Consider the following 17,462-nt stretch of genomic DNA (forward strand, 5'->3'; position numbering starts at 1 on the left):
GGTGATCTTAGTGATTCGAGGAGAAAGTGAGGTCTGCAGATGCTGGAGATCAGAGGTGAAAATGTGTTGCTGGAAAAGCGCAGCAGGTCAGGCAGCATCCAAGGAGCAGGAGAGTCGACGTTTCGGGCATAAGCCCTTCTTAGATCTTTGTGATTCCTTTGAGGTAGGGGATTGAAGCACAATTGCAAATGTGTTGCTGGTCAAAGCACAGCAGGCCAGGCAGCATCTCAGGAATAGAGAATTCGACGTTTCGAGCATAAGCCCTTCATCAGGAATAAGAGAGAGAGAGCCAAGCAGGCTAAGATAAAAGGTAGGGAGGAGGGACTAGGGGGAGGGGCGATGGAGGTGGGATAGGTGGAAGGAGGTCAAGGTGAGGGTGATAGGCCGGAGTGGGGTGGGGGCGGAGAGGTCAGGAAGAGGACAATTGTCTGATAGCAGAGCCCCTGCACAGACACACACTTTAACCATGTGTGTGTGTGTGTGTGGGGATAGGAGCAGGTCACAATTTGCTCACCCTCCCAAGTAAAACACTGTATGAAGTTCCGGGCAGTGGGGTCTGATTTGCCACATCCCACCTTTGAGAGTGAAAGTGTCGAAAACTACTGCATAAAACAGAAAGAGGGAAAACAAAAATCCTCAGTGAGCGGCCTTTTCTCCATGAACTAATTAATAAAGATCAATTGCAAACCGACAGAAAAACATTCCAAAGGGAAAGACAAATTGTTGTGGGTTTTTAATCGCACATTATTTTCCGGGCAGGCACAAATTCAATTCAAGGACTTTGCCTTTAAGATATTTTCCCTTTTATACCAGCCAGCTTAAAGCTCTTCGCTGCAGATATTGAAGTCCTTTTGATGGACTGTAAGGAAATGGCTTAGAGCTGGCAGAGTGACACTTGGAGGAGGTCAGCCCTCATTGCCCGAGGTTTAATTTTTTTTATGCAAACCTCCTGGTTACAGCTGATCCCTTTAAGGGAAGTGAGTGCTCAGTATTTGGCAGGAAACGTGGGAGCTTAGTGAGTGTGTGTCTGTGTCTGTTTAGGGGAGAGGTGCACGATTTGGCAGCGCTGGGATCTAGCCACTGGCCTGGTGCAGGAGCCGACAGCAGTGAGGGAGAAGACGGTGAGACTTTGGGCAGAGGGAGGGGAGAGTGGGGAGGGAGCACCCTGAGCTGCTGCTTTCCCCCTTCCCCAGCTCAGGGGCATGGGAAGGAGCAGCAGGTACCAGGCCAGAACCTCCTTCCTCTGAGTCAGAATCCTTCCCAGCTTCAGGACAGCAAGCTCCCAGTTGCATTGGAGCGGGGGAGGCTGTTGGCGTGTTGTTATTTGGGGGGGGAGGCTGGAAGGAGAGAAGGCAAACTCTTTTTTAAGACAGAAAGTGCTTTGCTCTGGGCTTTTTGCAGGGAATCGATACGCATTGTACACCAGAGGCAGCTATAGGCCTGTCCTTTCGGCCTCCCTCCCTCTGCCTTTTTATTGGCAAGTGTCAAAATATTGGGGTGGGGAATTGGAGATCTGCCCAAGTTGTCCCCAGCCAACCCATCAGGGGTTGGGGCAGGAGGGGGGGGAATGAGGGAGGGGGCTGAGGTTGGGGGAGAGAATGGGGGAAAGTGCTGGGGAAGGGGGAAAGAGGGAGCGAAGGGGAAGGAAGGGGTGTGTGGGGGAGGGTGTTGTGTAGGGGGTTGGAAAGTGAGGTGGGTTCTATGAGACAAGGGTGTTCTGAACAGACGGATTCCACCATCCCACGTGAGTCACACCACAAACTTCAGTGGAGGGACAGTGATAGGGAGGTTAGGATTAGGGTTGGGGCTGGGTGGGCCCGGTGGGATAGAACTGGAGGCTATAAATCTCCTCCTCCTCCCCTCCCTGTCAGTGCTGGAGGTGAATAATGTGAAAGACTCCAGCTCCTGAGGCTTTTGGAATTATCTGGTGATTGGGGGGGGTGGGGGGCTCATATGGAACAGAAACAGCCAGCATGGGACAGCTGAGCTGAATGACCATGTGAGCTGGAACATTATTTGACAGGTTCTAGTCAGGCTGTTTTTAAAAAGCACCTGGATTGGTATATGAATAGGAAAAGGTTAGAGGGATATGGGCTGAAAATGTGTTGCTGGAAAAGCGCAGCAGGTCAGGCAGCATCCAAGGAACAGGAGTATAAGCCCTTGAGTTCCTGAAGAAGGGCTCATGCCCGAAACGTCGAATCTCCTGTTCCTTGGATGCTGCCTGACCTGCTGTGCTTTTCCAGCAACATATTTTCAGCTCTGATCTTCAGTATCTGCAGTCCTCACTTTCTCCTCCTTAGAGGGATATGGGCCAAGTACTGGCCAATTAATTTAGGACATCTGGTCAGTATGGATGAGTCCATCTGTAGGGTCTGTTTCTGTGCTGTACATCTATGACTCTGTGACTACCCCAGCCAGTTGCCCGTTTCTCAAGCATGAGGTGGTCTAACCTGTGGTTTTGTTTTATTCTCTTCAGCAATCTGTACATGAGAGACTGGGTTGGGGGTGGGGGAAGTGTTATGCTGACTGGATAATCCCAGACAGTTGGAGTGTTTGACTGATCTGACAAGGCAGGTCATGTCACTAATCTCCTGGGTTGAGATTTCTGTCGAGTACTGTGCGTTTTGAGGTTAAGTTGACTTTGTTCCCGTTATTTTGTAAGGGGACAGTGCGATTGATTACTGAGCTTTGGATCAGCTCTGGCTGCCTCGGAGTACAAAATTGGGGAGTGAGGGAGACCATTTGCAGATGCCTTGTGGGAAGAATTCAACGTCTAAAACAAAAGATAGCCTAATTTTTCTAATTTTCTCCCCTGCCCAGGGTTTTGCAGTGTGGGGTTGGGGTGTAAAATCTCAGCAGCAATCCATGTCATCTTTTGCACTTACTGCTCAGTGGCTAAATACTCCATCCCAGGCTGTTAACATCACTCGGCCCACTGACAGTGTGATTCTCATCAGACTCTGACCTTACCAGGTATGAAGGAATTGAAATCTCCCTCCCCAGTCCCACCAGAAAATGTAGAAATAGGCACACAAGAAGGCCATTTGGCCCTTCGAACCTGCATCCCCATTCAATATGATCCTGACTTGTCCTCGATTCAATGCAACCTTCCTGCTTTATCCCCGTTCTAAATGATACCTTTACATTCTAAAGGTGTATTCATCTTTTTCTTGAATATATTCAGTGACTTGGCGTCCACAGCCTTCTAGAACACAGAAAAGTACAGCACAGAACAGGCCCTTCGGCCCACGATAGTGTGCTGAGCATTATTCCTAATCTAAAATAAAATAACCTAATCTACGCATCCCGCAACTCACTGCTGTCCAAGTGCATGTCCAGCAGTCGCTTAAATGTCCCTAATGACTCTGCTTCCACCACCACCACTGGGAACGCATTCCATGCATTCACAACTCTGTGTAAAGAGCCTTTTTCTGACATCTCCTTTATACCTTCCTCTGAACACCTTAAAACTATGACCCCTTGTGCCAGTCAATCCTACCCTGGGGAAAAGTCTCTGGTTATTGACTCTCTCTAAGCCTCATTACCTTGTACACCTCGATCAGGTCACCTCTCTTCCTCCTCCTCTCCACAGAGAAAAGTCCAAGCTCAGTCAACCTCTCTTTGTAAGATAAGCCCTCCGGTCCAGGCAGCATCCTGGTAAACCTTCTTTGTACCCTCTCCAAAGCCTCTGTATCTTTCCTATAACAGGGCAACCAGAACTGGACACAATATTCCAAGTATGGTCTCACCAGGATTTTGTAGAGCTGCAGCAAAACCTCGTGGCTCTTAAACCTGATCCCCCTGTAAATGAAAGCCAACATACCATATGCTTTCTTAACAACCCTATCCACTTCAGTGGCAACTTTGAGGGATCTGTGCACTTGAACACCAAGATCCCTCTGTTCCTCCACACTGCCAAGAATCCTGTCTTTAACCCTATATTCAGTATTCAAGTTCAACCTTCCAAAATGCATCACTTCGCATTTATCCAGGTTGAACTCCATCTGCCATTTCTCAGCCCAGCTCTGCATCCTGTCAATGTCGCGCTGCAGCCTGCAGTAGCCCTCGATACTATCAATGGCACCTCCAACCTTTGTGTCATTGGCAAACTCACTAACCCGCTACTCATCCACCTCATCCAAGTCATTTATAAAAACTACAAAGAGCACAGCCCTGTGGGACACACTCACCACTGACCTCCAGGCAGAATACTTTCCATCTACAACCACTCTCTGCCTTCTGTCAGCCAGCCCATTCTGAATCCAGATAGCCAAATCTCCCTGTATCCCATACCTCCTGACTTTATGAATGAGCCTACCGTGGGGAACCTTATCAAATGCCTTGCTGATATCCATGTACACCGCATCCGCTGATTGACCTTTATCAGCCTGTCTCGTCACCTCCTCAAAGAGCTCAATAAGATTTGTGAGGCATGACCTGCCCCTCACAAAGCCATGCTGACTGTCTTTAATCGTGCTATGCTTTTCCAAATAGTCATAAATTATATCATGCAGAATTCTTGCCAAAGCTTTGCTGACCACAGATGTAAGACTGACTGGTCTGTAATTGCCAGGGATTTCCCTATTCCCGATCTTGAAAAGAGGAACGACATTCGCCTCCCGCCAATCCTCTGGTACAACTTCCGTGGAGAGTGAGGAGGCAATGACCTTCGCCAGCGGTTTAGCGACCTCCTTTCTCGCTTCCCGGAGCAGCCTCGGATACATCTGGTCTTACCCTGGGCACGTATCAATCTTAATGTTTTCCAAACTTTCCAGCACATCAACTTCATCAATCCTAATCTGTTCAAGCCTGTTTCCCAGCTCCTCAAAGTTCTCATTCACAACAAGGACCCTTTCCTTGGTGAAAATCAAAGCAAATAACTCATTTAGGGCTTTCCCTATCTGCTCAGACTGCGCACACAAGTTCCCTCCGCTATCCCTGATTGGTCCCGCCTTCTCCCTGATCATTCTCTTATTCCTCACATGTGAGTAAAATACCTTTGGGTTCTCCCTAATCCTTCTTGCCAAGCCTTTTTTGTGCCCCCTCCTGGCTCTCCTCAGTCCATTTCTGAGCTCCTTTCCAGTAAGCCTGTAATCCTGTAAAGCTGTGCTAGATTCTTGCCACCTCCACCTTACGTAAGCTGCCTTCTTCCTTTTGACGAGAAGCTCCTCTGTTCTTGTCATCCAAGGCTCCTTAATCTTACCCCTTCTTACCTTTCTCAGAGGAACAAATTTGTGCATCACTCGCAACAACTGCTCCTTAAACAGTCTCCATGTTTGTTGTGTCCTTTCTGTGGAACAATTGTTCCCAATCTGTACTTCCCAACTCCTGACTGACTGCGTCATAATTTCCTTTTCCCCAATAAATATCTTCCGATGGTAACTGATCCTTTCACTCTCCAAGGCAATGGTAAATGTGAGGCAGTTATGATCACTGTCACCAAAGTGTTTCCCCACCGTGAGAGCTGACACCTGTCCTGGCTCATTGCCAAGCGCCAAATCCAAAATGGCCTCTTCCCCCCATCGGCCTGTCTACATGCTGAGTAAGGAAACTCTCCTGAACACACCTGACAAAAACTGCACCATCCAAGCCATCAGCACTAAGGAGGTTCCAGTAAATATTGGGAAAGTTGAAGTCACCCATAACAATAACCCTGCTACACCTGCATTTTTCTAAAATCTGCTGACCTATGAGTTCATCAATCTCCCTACTGCTATTTGGGGTCTGTAGAAAACCCCCAATGTGGTGGCTGCTCCCTTGCTGTTCCTAACTTCCACCCATACTGACTCAGTAGACATACTTTCCTCTAAACCTTTGTTCCTGTAGCTGTGATCCACTCTCTGATTAACAATGCTACATCTCCCTCTTCTTTTTCCACCCACCCTGTTCTTTTTAAAAGTTATAAATCCTGGAACGTCTAACAACCATTCCTGCCCCTGTGAAACCCACATCTCCGTTATGGCCACAACATCATAGTCCCAAGTACTGATCCATGCTCAAAGTTCTCTGTGGCAGAGAATTCTAAATGTTCAAAGACTTTTTTCCCTTCATCTCAGTCCTAAATTTCCCTAAGACTGTCAGCTTTTTTTTGTAGAATTCCTGCAGTGTGGAAGCAGGCCCATCAAGTCCACACTGACCCTCCAAACAGCATCTCTCCCTCCCTGTTCCCGTAACTCCACATGGCTAACCCACCTAGACAGCACACTATGGGGCAGTTTAGCACGGCCAGTCCACCCCAACATGCATATCTTTGGACAGTAGGAGGAAACCCACACCAACACTGGGAGAATGTGTAATCTCCTCCCGGAGAGTGAAATAGAACCTGAGACCCCAGTACTGTGAGGCAGCAGTCCTACCCGCTAAGCCACTGTGCTGCTGCTGTGTTTGTAGACTCCCCCAACCAGAGCATCATTCTCCCTGCATCCGGTCTGTCCCGCCCTGTTAGAATTTTATGTTTTGTGTTCCAATTAGATTCCCTCTCATCCTCCTGAACTCGAGTGAATACAAGCCCCGTCGAACCAATCTTTCCTCGTAGGTGCAGACTGCTGACTGCCTGTCTGCCGCCCACAGGCAATCCCTGCATTCATCCCTTTCCCAATCCTGGTCTTCCCAGCAGGTTCAGCTGGGAAGCTGGCCCTGGGGTCTGGTAGCAGGAATAGTCCCAATTCACTGGCCTCGATGCCCTGTTCGTTAAACAGTTCCATGGTGCTTCTCGTTCGAGAGAAGTTATTGACACGGTCAGCTGGACATACCACAGCAACCACCTGCATTTATAAGACCATAAGACATAGGAGCAGAAATTAGACCATTCAGCCCATTGGATCCTATCCACCATTCAATCATGGCTGATAAGTTTCTCATCCTCATTCTCCTGCTTTCTCCCAGTAATCCTTGATCCCTTTGATATTCAAGAGCATTTCTATCTCCATCTTAAATATACTCAGTGACCCGGCCCCCACAGCCTTCTGTGGCAATGAATTCCATAGATTCCCGACTCTCTGGCTGAAGAAGTTTCTCCTTATCTCCGTTCCAAAAGGTCTTCCCTTTACTCTAAAGCTGTGCCCTCGGGTCCTGGTCTCTCCTACCAATGGAAACACCTTCCCAACGTCTCCTGTGTCCAGGCCGTTCAGTATTCTGAAAGTTTCAATTAGATCCCCCCTCATCTCCCTAAACTCCATCGAGGGTAGACCCAGAGTCCCCAGAAGTTCCTCGTATGTTAAGCATTTCATTCCTGGGACCATTCTTATTATATAATGTCTTTTACCAAATTATAAGGGTGGCACGGTGGCTCAGTGGTTAGCACTGCTGCCTCACAGCGCCAGAGACCCAGGTTCAATTCCCACCTCAGGCGACTGTTTGTGTGGAGTTTGCACATTCTCCCCATGTCTGCGTGGGTTTCCTCCGGGTGCTCCGGTTTCCTCCCACAGTCCAAAGATGTGCAGGCCAGGTGAATTGGCCGTGCTAGATTGCCCATAGTGTTAGGTGGATTAGTCAGAGGTAAATGTAGGGGAATGGGTCTGAGTGGGTTACTCTTCGGAGGGTCGGTGTGGACTTGTTGGGCTGAACGGCCTGTTTCCACACTGTAGGGAATCGAATCTAATCTAATCCTAAATAACAGCTGGCAGGAGTGATTACAAATCGTAAATTTCACATTGTCTGCGGAAAGGTGACCAAATGCTTCATCTAAGAGTGGGGTTTCAAGGAACATCTTCGAGATAGAGAGGGGAGGAGACAGCTGTAAGGAGAGGCAGCCCCAGGCAGCTAAAGGCAGTAGTGGAGCGGTTAAAATCCCGGATGTGCAAGAGGCTGGAAATAGTGGAGCACAGCGATCTCGGAGGGTTGAAGAGTAGGAGGACATTAATGATGAGGAGCAGCAGGACCACTGAGGGATTTGAAAAGATGGATGGGAAGTTTAATATTGAGGTGTAGGTGCCAGTCTGTGAACATAGGGCTGAGGTGTGAATGGGAGCACAAGTGAAGCAATGAGGGGGGGTGGGGAGAGCAAAAAAAAGTGGACGGCACGGTGGCACAGTGGTTAGCACTGCTGCCTCACAGCGCCAGAGATTCGGGTTCAATTCCCGACTCAGGCAACTGACTGTGTGGAGTTTGCACGTTCTCCCCGTGTCTGTGTGGGTTTCCTCCGGGTGCTCCGGTTTCCTCCCACAGTCCAAAGATGTGCGGGTCAGGTGAATTGGCCATGCTAAATTGCCCGTAGTGTTAGGTAAAAGGGGTAAATGTGGGGGTATGGGTGGGTTGCGCTTTGGCGGGTCGGTGTGGACTTGTTGGGCCGAAGGGCCTGTTTCCACGCTGTAAGTAATCTAATCTAATCTAAATTTGGATGATCGAATTCATTACATGAAGAAAGTCTCATTTTTGTATGAATTGTGGATAAATATATTAGATTCTTATTCAGTACAGCAAGTGAACTGTACAAATGTAAAATTAATGCTTTGACCATCCCTATTTCCTGTTAGTATCCACTAAAGACATTGTTTAATTTACTGTTTGATTAAATGCTTTGATATGTTGATGGATGAATCCAAAGACCAGCAGCTGCATTTGTTTAATGTTGAAAGCTTCAGTTATAGCGAGAGCCAGTGCCATTGCTTTAAAAAGACAAAATAATATCCGTTGCCAAGAGCAACCAGTCTCTTCGTGAATCTGGAGAACATCATTTTAACCAAATGTCCCGTGCGTTGAAAGAGCCCACTGATAAAGCAGACTCACCCGAGATCACAGAAAGTGACCATTCAGCCCATTCCTTCCTGTGCTAGCCTCTTTCAGGCTGCTGTGGAGAGGAAGTGACATCATGGTCATGTCACTGGACTGGTCATATGGGTTCAGATCCAACCAAGACAGATGGTCAAATTTTAATTCAAAAATATCTCCCGTTTTGACTGAGTGGTTAGCACTGCTGCCTCACAGCGCCTGGGACCCAAGTTTGATTCCACCCTCAGTCTGTGTGGAGTTTGCACATTCTCCCCGTTTCTGTGTGGGTTTTCTCTGGGTGCTCCGGTTTCCTCCCACAGTCCAAAGATGTGCAGGTTGGGGTGGATTGGCCATGGGAAATTGCCCCATGGTGTGTAGGGATGTGAAGGTTAGGTGGATCAACCATGGGGAATGCAGGGTTACAGGGATGGGGTAGCGTGCTGGGTCTGGGTGGGGATGCTCTTCAGAGAGTTGGTACAGATTCGATAGGCCAAATGGTCTCTCTCACTGCACAGTAGGGAGCCTATGATACTAAGGTTCGAGGCAAAGCATGTGCATTGTCAAATGGCGATCCTTGTCAAATGTCATTAAAACCTCAACTGGTGCCTTTTGAGGGAAGGAAATCTACCTGGTCTGGCCTACATGTGACTGCAGGCCCACAGTGATGCTGGTATCTGGAGTGGCCTAACAAACCCCAGACCGGGAAGAAATAACCACCTTGCCAGTGACTCCTGCTTCCCACATACAAATAATTTTAAAAAGAATCCCATTAGCCCCATTCCCCTCAGCCCTAACCTTTGTTCCTTTCCAAGTGTTGGAGATCAGCGTTGAAGAGTGTGGTGCTGGAAAAGCGCAGCCAGTCGGGCAGCATCCGAGGAGCAGGAGAGCTGACGTTTCAAGCGTAAGCTCTTCCTGATGAAGTTGACTCTCCTGCTCCTCGGATGTTGCCTGACTGGCTGCGCTTTTCCAGCACCACACTCTTCAACCCTTTCCAAGTGTTGTATTCATAGATTGTCAATGCTGGGAGAAAATTCTCACTGGACTTGCTTGATGCACAGAAATCCCTTTCCATATGGATCTGTAGTTTCTGCTCATCCTTGTCCAAATGACGTTTTACCTAAACAATGTGGCTCTCACTAGAGAGCACTTCAGATGACCTCAGTCTGATCGTAAACATATGTTTTCCTGAATCCCTACGACAGAATTCCTCACTAATCTGGGAGCAACGAGACCAGTCTATCATCGTGGTGGCTGAGTTGAGTGAACGTCAGAGTGGAACAAATCGGGAACACTGCCAAACTCTTGGGGGCGCAGTGCCGTTTTTTTAGAATGTGTGATCTCACTCACGGTGTGAGCCTGTTTAATATCTCCCTCAGCTGCTCCCTCTCCCTCTCAGCTCAGCAGGACACCAACAAACTTATCACAGTCTCACAAGTTGAACAATCTGTTTTGCTCTTGACTGCACAAACTCAGCTCCTTTTCACTGTTATTAAAACTCTATAAATTTCTCAATTCTCTTTCCATATTCTGCAGGGGTTTAAAGTGAGCTCAGAGTTATTACCGACACACAGCAAGCCGTGATGGTAAGTGCCCAGGATATAACCCAGTATAAAACTAAAGTCGCCCCAGCTTTACCTTTGAATCAGTGCCTTAACTTTGTCTGTCTCCTGTTCAAATTGATCTTGTTTGCAAGTTTTTGATTTCCGACACACACACACAGACACACACACACACACACACACACAATTCTTCTAATCCCTCCCCTGTGATGACAAATGTTGGTCAGCGATTTGGCCAGTTTGAAGATTGTGTGCATTTTATTTTGAGCAGAGATGACCTGCTGGTGGCAGGGGCTGTGAATCCCAGCGGACTGTGTTCCTTGACTAACCCAGAAACAGCAGACTTGGTTGGTTGTCTGAGGAGGACTTGATAACCACTCAAGATCCGCTCAGGCATTCGAGACCAGGATGAGATCGGTGTGGCACTGGAACACCCAGTGGAGTAAGCCAAAAACTTTGAGCACGATTTCCCCCCGTTCGGGGAATGTGAATGCAGGTGGACGGGCACCAGTTTGCCAGTATTGGCTGGTTCACCAGCTCTTCCCTCCCTCTGGGAAATTCTGGCCCTTTTTCTCCCCCAGAGGTGGGCTTGCTCATGGCCGATGGAGGGGCCAACCGAGCGACCATCAAAATACACTAATGGTGAATTGAAGCTGGTGTCTGACTGGGATTTACTCCACTCGGTTACGCAGACTCCCAGAATACCGAACGGCCTGGACAGAGTGGATGTTGGGAAGGTGTTTCTATTTGTAGGAGAGACAAGGACATTAGAGTAAAGGGAAGACCTTTAAGAACAGAGATAAGGAGAAACTTCTTCAGCCAGAGAATGGTGAATCTCTGGAATTCCCTGCCACTGAAGGCTGTGGAGGCCAGGTCATTAAGTATATTTAAGATAGGTTTCTCAACCCCATTCACCTGCCTTCGCCCTGTAACCCTTAATACTCAAGAAACTATCAGTCATGATTGAATGGGCCGAATGGCCTAATTTCTGCTCCTATGTCTTATGGTCTTATCCCAGTGCTGTTGAGGGTGGGTCCACCTGGCTGGGACACAGCAGGGCCTAATGGCTACCATTCAGAAGGCTCCCTCTGGCTATATTTTAACATGTTTGGGGTTTTTGCTGAGGACATGTCTCTGTTGCTGTCTCAGCCTGAGGTCCTCATGTTGGTTCCCGTGCTCTGAGTGACATTCCCATCATGGATTGGTTAGTAAGAGTACTTCCTAGATGCCTATTACAAAAACAGCTGAAAACCCACCTCCACGCCCCCACCTGCTCCTGACACACTTTTAGTTTCAGTAGCTGACCCCTGAGACCTGTTAACCCCAATGTAAAGGCTTTTGACCTATAATCTTGCTGCTTTGTCATTTTTACATTGTCCGACTATATCCTGAAATCAAAATACTCATCAATCCTGTTCACTGGCTTTGTCTCTCTCTCTCTGTCTCTCTCTCTGTCTCCGTCCCCAATTTCTTCCAATCTTGTGCTGCTCATTTGGCTGGACGGCTGGTTTGTGATAGAATGTCACTAGCAGCGTGGATTTGATTCCCACCCCGGCGAAGATCGACCATGAAGGACTCTCCTTCTCAACCCTCACCCCCACCACCCCCACCCTCGCCTGAGGCACAGTGACACCCCCTGCCCCAAACAGGTTAAATTCCATCTGTTTTCTCTCCCATGCTGTCTGTCGTGTGCTGTCTTCGCTCTCTCTTGCGTTGTCTCTCTCTCTCTCTCTCGTGTTGTGTCTGTCTCTCTGTCTGTCTGTCTGTCTGTCTGTCTGTCTCTCTCTCTCTCTTGTGCTGTCTCTCTCCCTGTCTAATGAGAGAGCTGCCCTATGGTCCTCTGGAACTATGATAACTTTACCATTCCACCTGTAGGAAATCTCTGCCCTTCCTCAACTTTGGTCACTTTCAGTCTGAGTGCTTTGATTTAAAAGTTCCCTTGTTTTATTAATCCCTTAGTGATGTCTTCCCATCTCTGTAACCTTCTCCAGCCCAGCGACCCTCTGAGATCTCTGCACTGCTTTCACTCCATGTCCTTGAGTATTCCCTCCCCAAGGGCAGACTGTTCCTTCAGATACCTGGGCCCTGAGTTCTGGAATTCTGTTCCTGATCCCCTCAAGACCCACTGAGAGACCCAACCCTCTCCATGTCACCATCTTGGTCAGTTTGTCTTTGATGTGTCCTGGGATGAGTTACAACATTGAGGTGCGATGTGACTGTTGCTGACGTTTCCACCCCTTCCCTTTCAGTCGATGACCATCGATCCTGATTTAAAAACACGGGAGGAGAAGGATGCGGAGCTGGACCGGAGAATTGAAGCTCTGCGAAAGAAGAACCAGGCGCTGATGAAGAGACATCAGGTGAAGAGTTGATGTGCCGGGGTGGGAACTGGGGTCCTGGGAACCACTTTGGGGAGTTTTCAATTTGCGATGCGTCACAGCCAAGCTCCCCCCAACCCCGGTCATCAAGTTACCCTGTCTCCGTCCCCCAGACCCCAAATCCCAATCAGTTTGGCCAGTTGCACCCCACTCCCTGGCCAATCTCATCAAGTTGCACCATCATGAATGCCAATCCTTTTCAACTCTGACCCTACCCTCAGCCAATCTCTTGACACCACGTGGGAGATGGATCCTTTACTCTCCCACCACCCAACCTCCCAAATGTGAGCTGTTGGACAGCAACCTGCAAAGCCCCACCAGGCCACTCATTCTCCTAGCCCAAGCCCAAAGTGGGACAATTTGCGGCAGCCCCCAAAGATAATAGAGGGGTTAGGAGGGTTGGCGGTGGGTAGTTGGGGGCTGCAGAATAGGGGTGGGGTTTGAGGTGTGTGGGGGTAGGTACAGTGGCGAGCAGAGGCTGGTCAGGGACATGGGTTCTCATTCGTTGTCACTTGCTCCCCCCCTCCCCCCCCGCCCCCCCAAACCCACCCACCCCACCTCGGAGCATCTCACACAGAGAGACAACAATGTCTGAGCTCCAGAAAAGTTACAAATGTTCCTCTCAGCGGTAGATATTTTTCTCGAATTTTGTTTTCTTGGACAGTTCAGGTTCTTTTTTAAAAATTTGGATTTTTTTTGTTTTGGAAACAGGAAATTGAAGAAGATCGGAAAAAGGCAGAAGAGGACGGGGTCTCTGTGACCAGTCGGAAACAGAAACACGAGGCAGAACATGAGCGCAAGTGGGGGGGCAAGGAGATTGTGATGGACATCGCTGACCTGAGTAAATCACCAGCTGTGAGTGTTTGTTTTTTATTTACTGAGACCGAAGGGGCAACTTTTTCACTCAAGAGGGTGGTACGTGTGTGGAATGAGCTGCCAGAGGAAGTAGTGGAGGCTGGTACAATTACAACATTTAAGAGGCATTTGGATGGGTATATGAATAGGAAGGGTTTGGAGGGATATGGGCCGGGTGCTGGCAGGTGGGACTAGATTGGGTTGGGATATCTGGTCAGCATGGGCGGGTTGGACCGAAGGGTCTGTTTCCATGCTGTACATCTCTATGAGGGTGTCACTAGCTAGGTCAGCATTTATTGCCCATCCCTAATAGTCCAGAGGGCAGTTAAGTGTAAACTCCATTGCTGTGGGTCTGCAGTCACACGCTATCTGTGTAAACTCCAAACAATGGAGCAGAGGAAATAATTAGATTCACAGCAACTTCACGATCAGAAGCAGAGAACCTACAGCAGCAGGAACAGGTTATTGAAACCATCATCCTCGTGTTAGCAATAGATTCATGGTCATCATTAGGCTCTTAATTCCATCTGGTGTTGTGGAACTTGAGCCTGGGTCACCGTTACCTTGCTCCCTCAGCGCTGGCAGCGTTGCGTTGGCATCGTGAGTGAGGAGCTGTTGTGTTGAAGATTCAATGCAGACATGATCCCTCGAGCTCCCAACCCAATCCTGTGCCCGTGTTCCCGAAAAATACCCTTTTGCTGGGCACTGATGTTGAATTGTTTTCTCTCCTCTTGCTCGCAGGAGAAGCGGTCGGTGAGCAATAGGAAGACGGCGAGCTCTTCCCGGGGATCCCTGGAACCTCACGGGAGAAGGTCATGGACGTCAGGCCCCAGGCAGGAGGCTGAGGACTGGGATGGCCACCAGCGCTCCCCAGGGAGCAGAACGGACAGGATGACGTGGGGGGATCACCCGAACAGGAGCCCCCGCAACGTCAGCGGACACGTGAGCCCGGCTGGAGAGAGACTGAGCCGGGGAGAGCGGGGTGGCCGTGCCAGAAGAGGCCGAGCGGGAGGAGGTGGACCTGACGGAGGAGGCCGGGGATTGGGTACTGCTTCACAGCAGGAGAGGCGAGTCAAGGTGGGTGAGGCTGGGAAGGGGTTTAACTGAAAAATGCACACAAAAGGGATAAGATAGAGCCAACGCAGAGAGGCCCTTCAGCTCATTGAGTCTGCATCCGTCAAAAGCAGACTGTTCTACTCCCATTTTCCAGCACTTGGTCCATACCTAAATATTTCTACAACGTCATGTGGGTTCGTGCCTCTCCCACCCTCACAGGCAGTTCACCACCAGCCTCTGGCTGGATGTCTTTCCTCACATCCCACCAAAACCTCCTGATGCTTACCTTAAATTGATGCCCTCCCTCCCACCCCTGGGCATTGAACCCTCCATCAAGGTGAAACCTTTCTTCCTGTCTACTTTACCTACAATTTTTTTCATCTCAATCCTGTCTCTTCTCAATCTCCTCTCTCCAAGGAAGACCACTCCAGTCTGTCCAATCTCCCATAACTGATTCCCACCCCCAGCCCAAGGCAACATCCTGCTAAATCTTCTCTCTACCCTCTCCAGTGCCTTCACATCCCTCTTGTCATGTGAATTCCATAACTGCACACAATACTCAAGCTGGGGACAAACCAACTTTGTAGACAGTTTCAGCAACACCTCCCTGCTCTTAAACTGCTCGCGCCAACTGCCCCATGCTGACATTTCTGATCAGCGTGCGGTCTCTCCTGACTTCCTTAATCCTATGTTCTGATGAAGGAGTGATAGCGATTCAACATCTTTACTGTAGGAAAGTCCCTCCATGATCTGTGTCAGCATAGACAATATCAAGTTAACCATCTTCTCGAACTGTATTTCACGAGACAGTGGAATGGTTGGCAGGCACTGCTCGCGATTACAAATCCGGTTCAAAACTGGATAAGGGGAGACAGCAGGGATGGGCACGAAGTAATGGTGCTTGGTTATTTGAGCTATAGGGAAAGGTTGAACAGGCTGGGGCTGTTTTCCCTGGAGCATCGGAGGCTGAGGGGTGACCTTATAGAGGTTTATAAAGTCATGAGGGGCATGGATAGGGTAAATAGACAAAGTCTCTTCCCTGGGGTGGGGAAGTCCAGAACTAGAGGTTTAGGGTGAGAGGGGAAAGATATAAAAGAGACTTAAGGGGCAACTTTTTCACACCGGGTGCATGTGTGGAATGAGCTGCCAGAGGATGTGGTGGAGGCTGGTACAATTGCAACATTTAAAAGGCATCTAGATGGGTATATGAATAGGAAGGGTTTGGAGGGATATGGGCCGGGTGCTGGCAGATGAGACTAGATTGGGTTGGGACATTTGGTCAGTATGGACGAGTTGGACCGAAGGGTCTGTTTCTGTGCTGAATATCTCTATGACTCTGTGGTGCAGGCAAGATGGGCTGAATGGCCTCCATCTGCTTTGTCACAATTCTCTCATTCTATTATCTTGAATTATACATGATAATGAACCATGCAACTCATTTATTTCTGTTCACAAACCCTCTTTTTTTTTAATGTTCTTACACAGAATCATAAATTTTGGCCAATTGTTTGCGAAAGACAGAATGATAGGACACAGGAGGAAGCAATTAAAGCCCATCATGTTTGTGCTGCCACTTTGAAAGTGCAGTTCAATTAGTACCACTCCCTGGCTCTTTCTCCAGAACCCTGCATGTGTTTTTTCTGTTCAATGTTTTCGCATTTCCCTTTGCTGTTAACCTTGCTGTTAAGAGAGTTCACCTTTTAGCAGTGCTATATGTGCTTTGGGTGTAATGTTGAGACTCTGGAGACCAGTTCACTGAAGCCTTATAACACAGAAGGAGGCCATTTGGCCCATTAGGAGAACGGAATTAATGTTCTTGGCAAAAGACCAGTGGGTTATAATAATCAGGGACACACTGCCTGAGAGTAACTTTCAGTGCGGTCTCATTTTAACAATAAGGTGAAGTTGCTATGGTCTTACCAATCAGTAGGGTGAGAGAAATGGACAAATGGTGGTGATTTAACCTGTGGGTCACCGCACCTCCGGTGAGGGGAGAGGTTGAGAAGGAGACACAGTGACATCAACCGACATGGGAATTGAACCCACATTGTTGGCATCACACAGCAGCCATACTGCCAACTGAGCTAACTAACCCGTGTTAAGGATAATCAGTTATTGGTCAAGGATTGTTTGTCCCTGTGGGCTGGTGCATTTAAAACAGTAAAACCCATCACCAGTTAAGATGCATATGTTACATCAACTGAAGGAGGCCATTGGGCCATCATGTCTGTACTGGTTTCACAGATTAGCATCATTACCTGGTACCGGTCTCTTGCTTTTAGTCCCATGTGCCTTGATATTAAATAACCATCGAATTCTCCTCTTAAATGCCTCAATTGAACCTGCCCCCACCACATTTCTGGGCAGTGTGTCCTACAACCTAACTACGCAGGGTGAAAAGGCTTATTTATCTCATGTCACGCTCCTTTTCCGTTGCAAATTATCTGAAATCAATGAAGTTAGTCATTTTGAGGGTTTGCAAGCGCACGCAGAAATCAGTTGGTGTACTATATGCTTCTGAACTTGTGATGTGTTTTACTGTTTTAAGTAGCCCATAGAGTTGAACAATCCCTGACTGACAATCGATTGTTAGGCCATGATCAATTACAGGGGTTCGTCAGTCAGTTGATGGAGAAGCCAGATTGATGTCAGCAGCATGGATTCAATCCCCGTGTCAGCTGACAGTACCATGAGGGACTGTTCATCTCAACCTCTCTCTTCGCTTGAGGCGTGGTGACCCCCAAGTTAAACCACCACCATTTATCCAGCTCTCTGCTCTTTAACGACTGTGCAGCATAGGCTCAGCTAAGACTACAGTAACTTTACCTTCTCATTAACATGATATCCTTAAGTTACTCTCAGGCAGTGTGTTCCTGAATATTATAAACCACTGGTTCTTTTGCCA

General features: G+C 48.4%; 1 protein-coding gene across 4 annotated transcripts in view; it reads left to right on the forward strand.

Moving 5' to 3' along the window:
- Nucleotides 1-842: 842 nt before the first annotated feature.
- ccdc9 (coiled-coil domain containing 9) overlaps nt 843-17,462 on the forward strand; it is a 49,077-nt gene continuing 32,457 nt past the window's right edge. For 2 of the 4 annotated variants that reach the window (XM_060855960.1, XM_060855964.1), the window contains exons 1-5: nt 1,008-1,121; nt 10,243-10,292; nt 12,518-12,628; nt 13,358-13,501; nt 14,243-14,578. In XM_060855960.1, coding sequence (XP_060711943.1) covers nt 10,290-10,292; nt 12,518-12,628; nt 13,358-13,501; nt 14,243-14,578 — 594 coding nt within the window. In that variant the 5' untranslated portion in view covers nt 1,008-1,121; nt 10,243-10,289. Of the gene's footprint in view, nt 925-1,007; nt 1,122-10,242; nt 10,293-12,517; nt 12,629-13,357; nt 13,502-14,242; nt 14,579-17,462 lie in introns of those variants that run through there. The other 2 variants (XM_060855961.1, XM_060855962.1) reach the window with 2 other exon arrangements.

Source organism: Hemiscyllium ocellatum, chromosome 47 (assembly GCF_020745735.1).
Source record: "Hemiscyllium ocellatum isolate sHemOce1 chromosome 47, sHemOce1.pat.X.cur, whole genome shotgun sequence".
Taxonomy (NCBI): Eukaryota; Metazoa; Chordata; class Chondrichthyes; order Orectolobiformes; family Hemiscylliidae; genus Hemiscyllium; species Hemiscyllium ocellatum.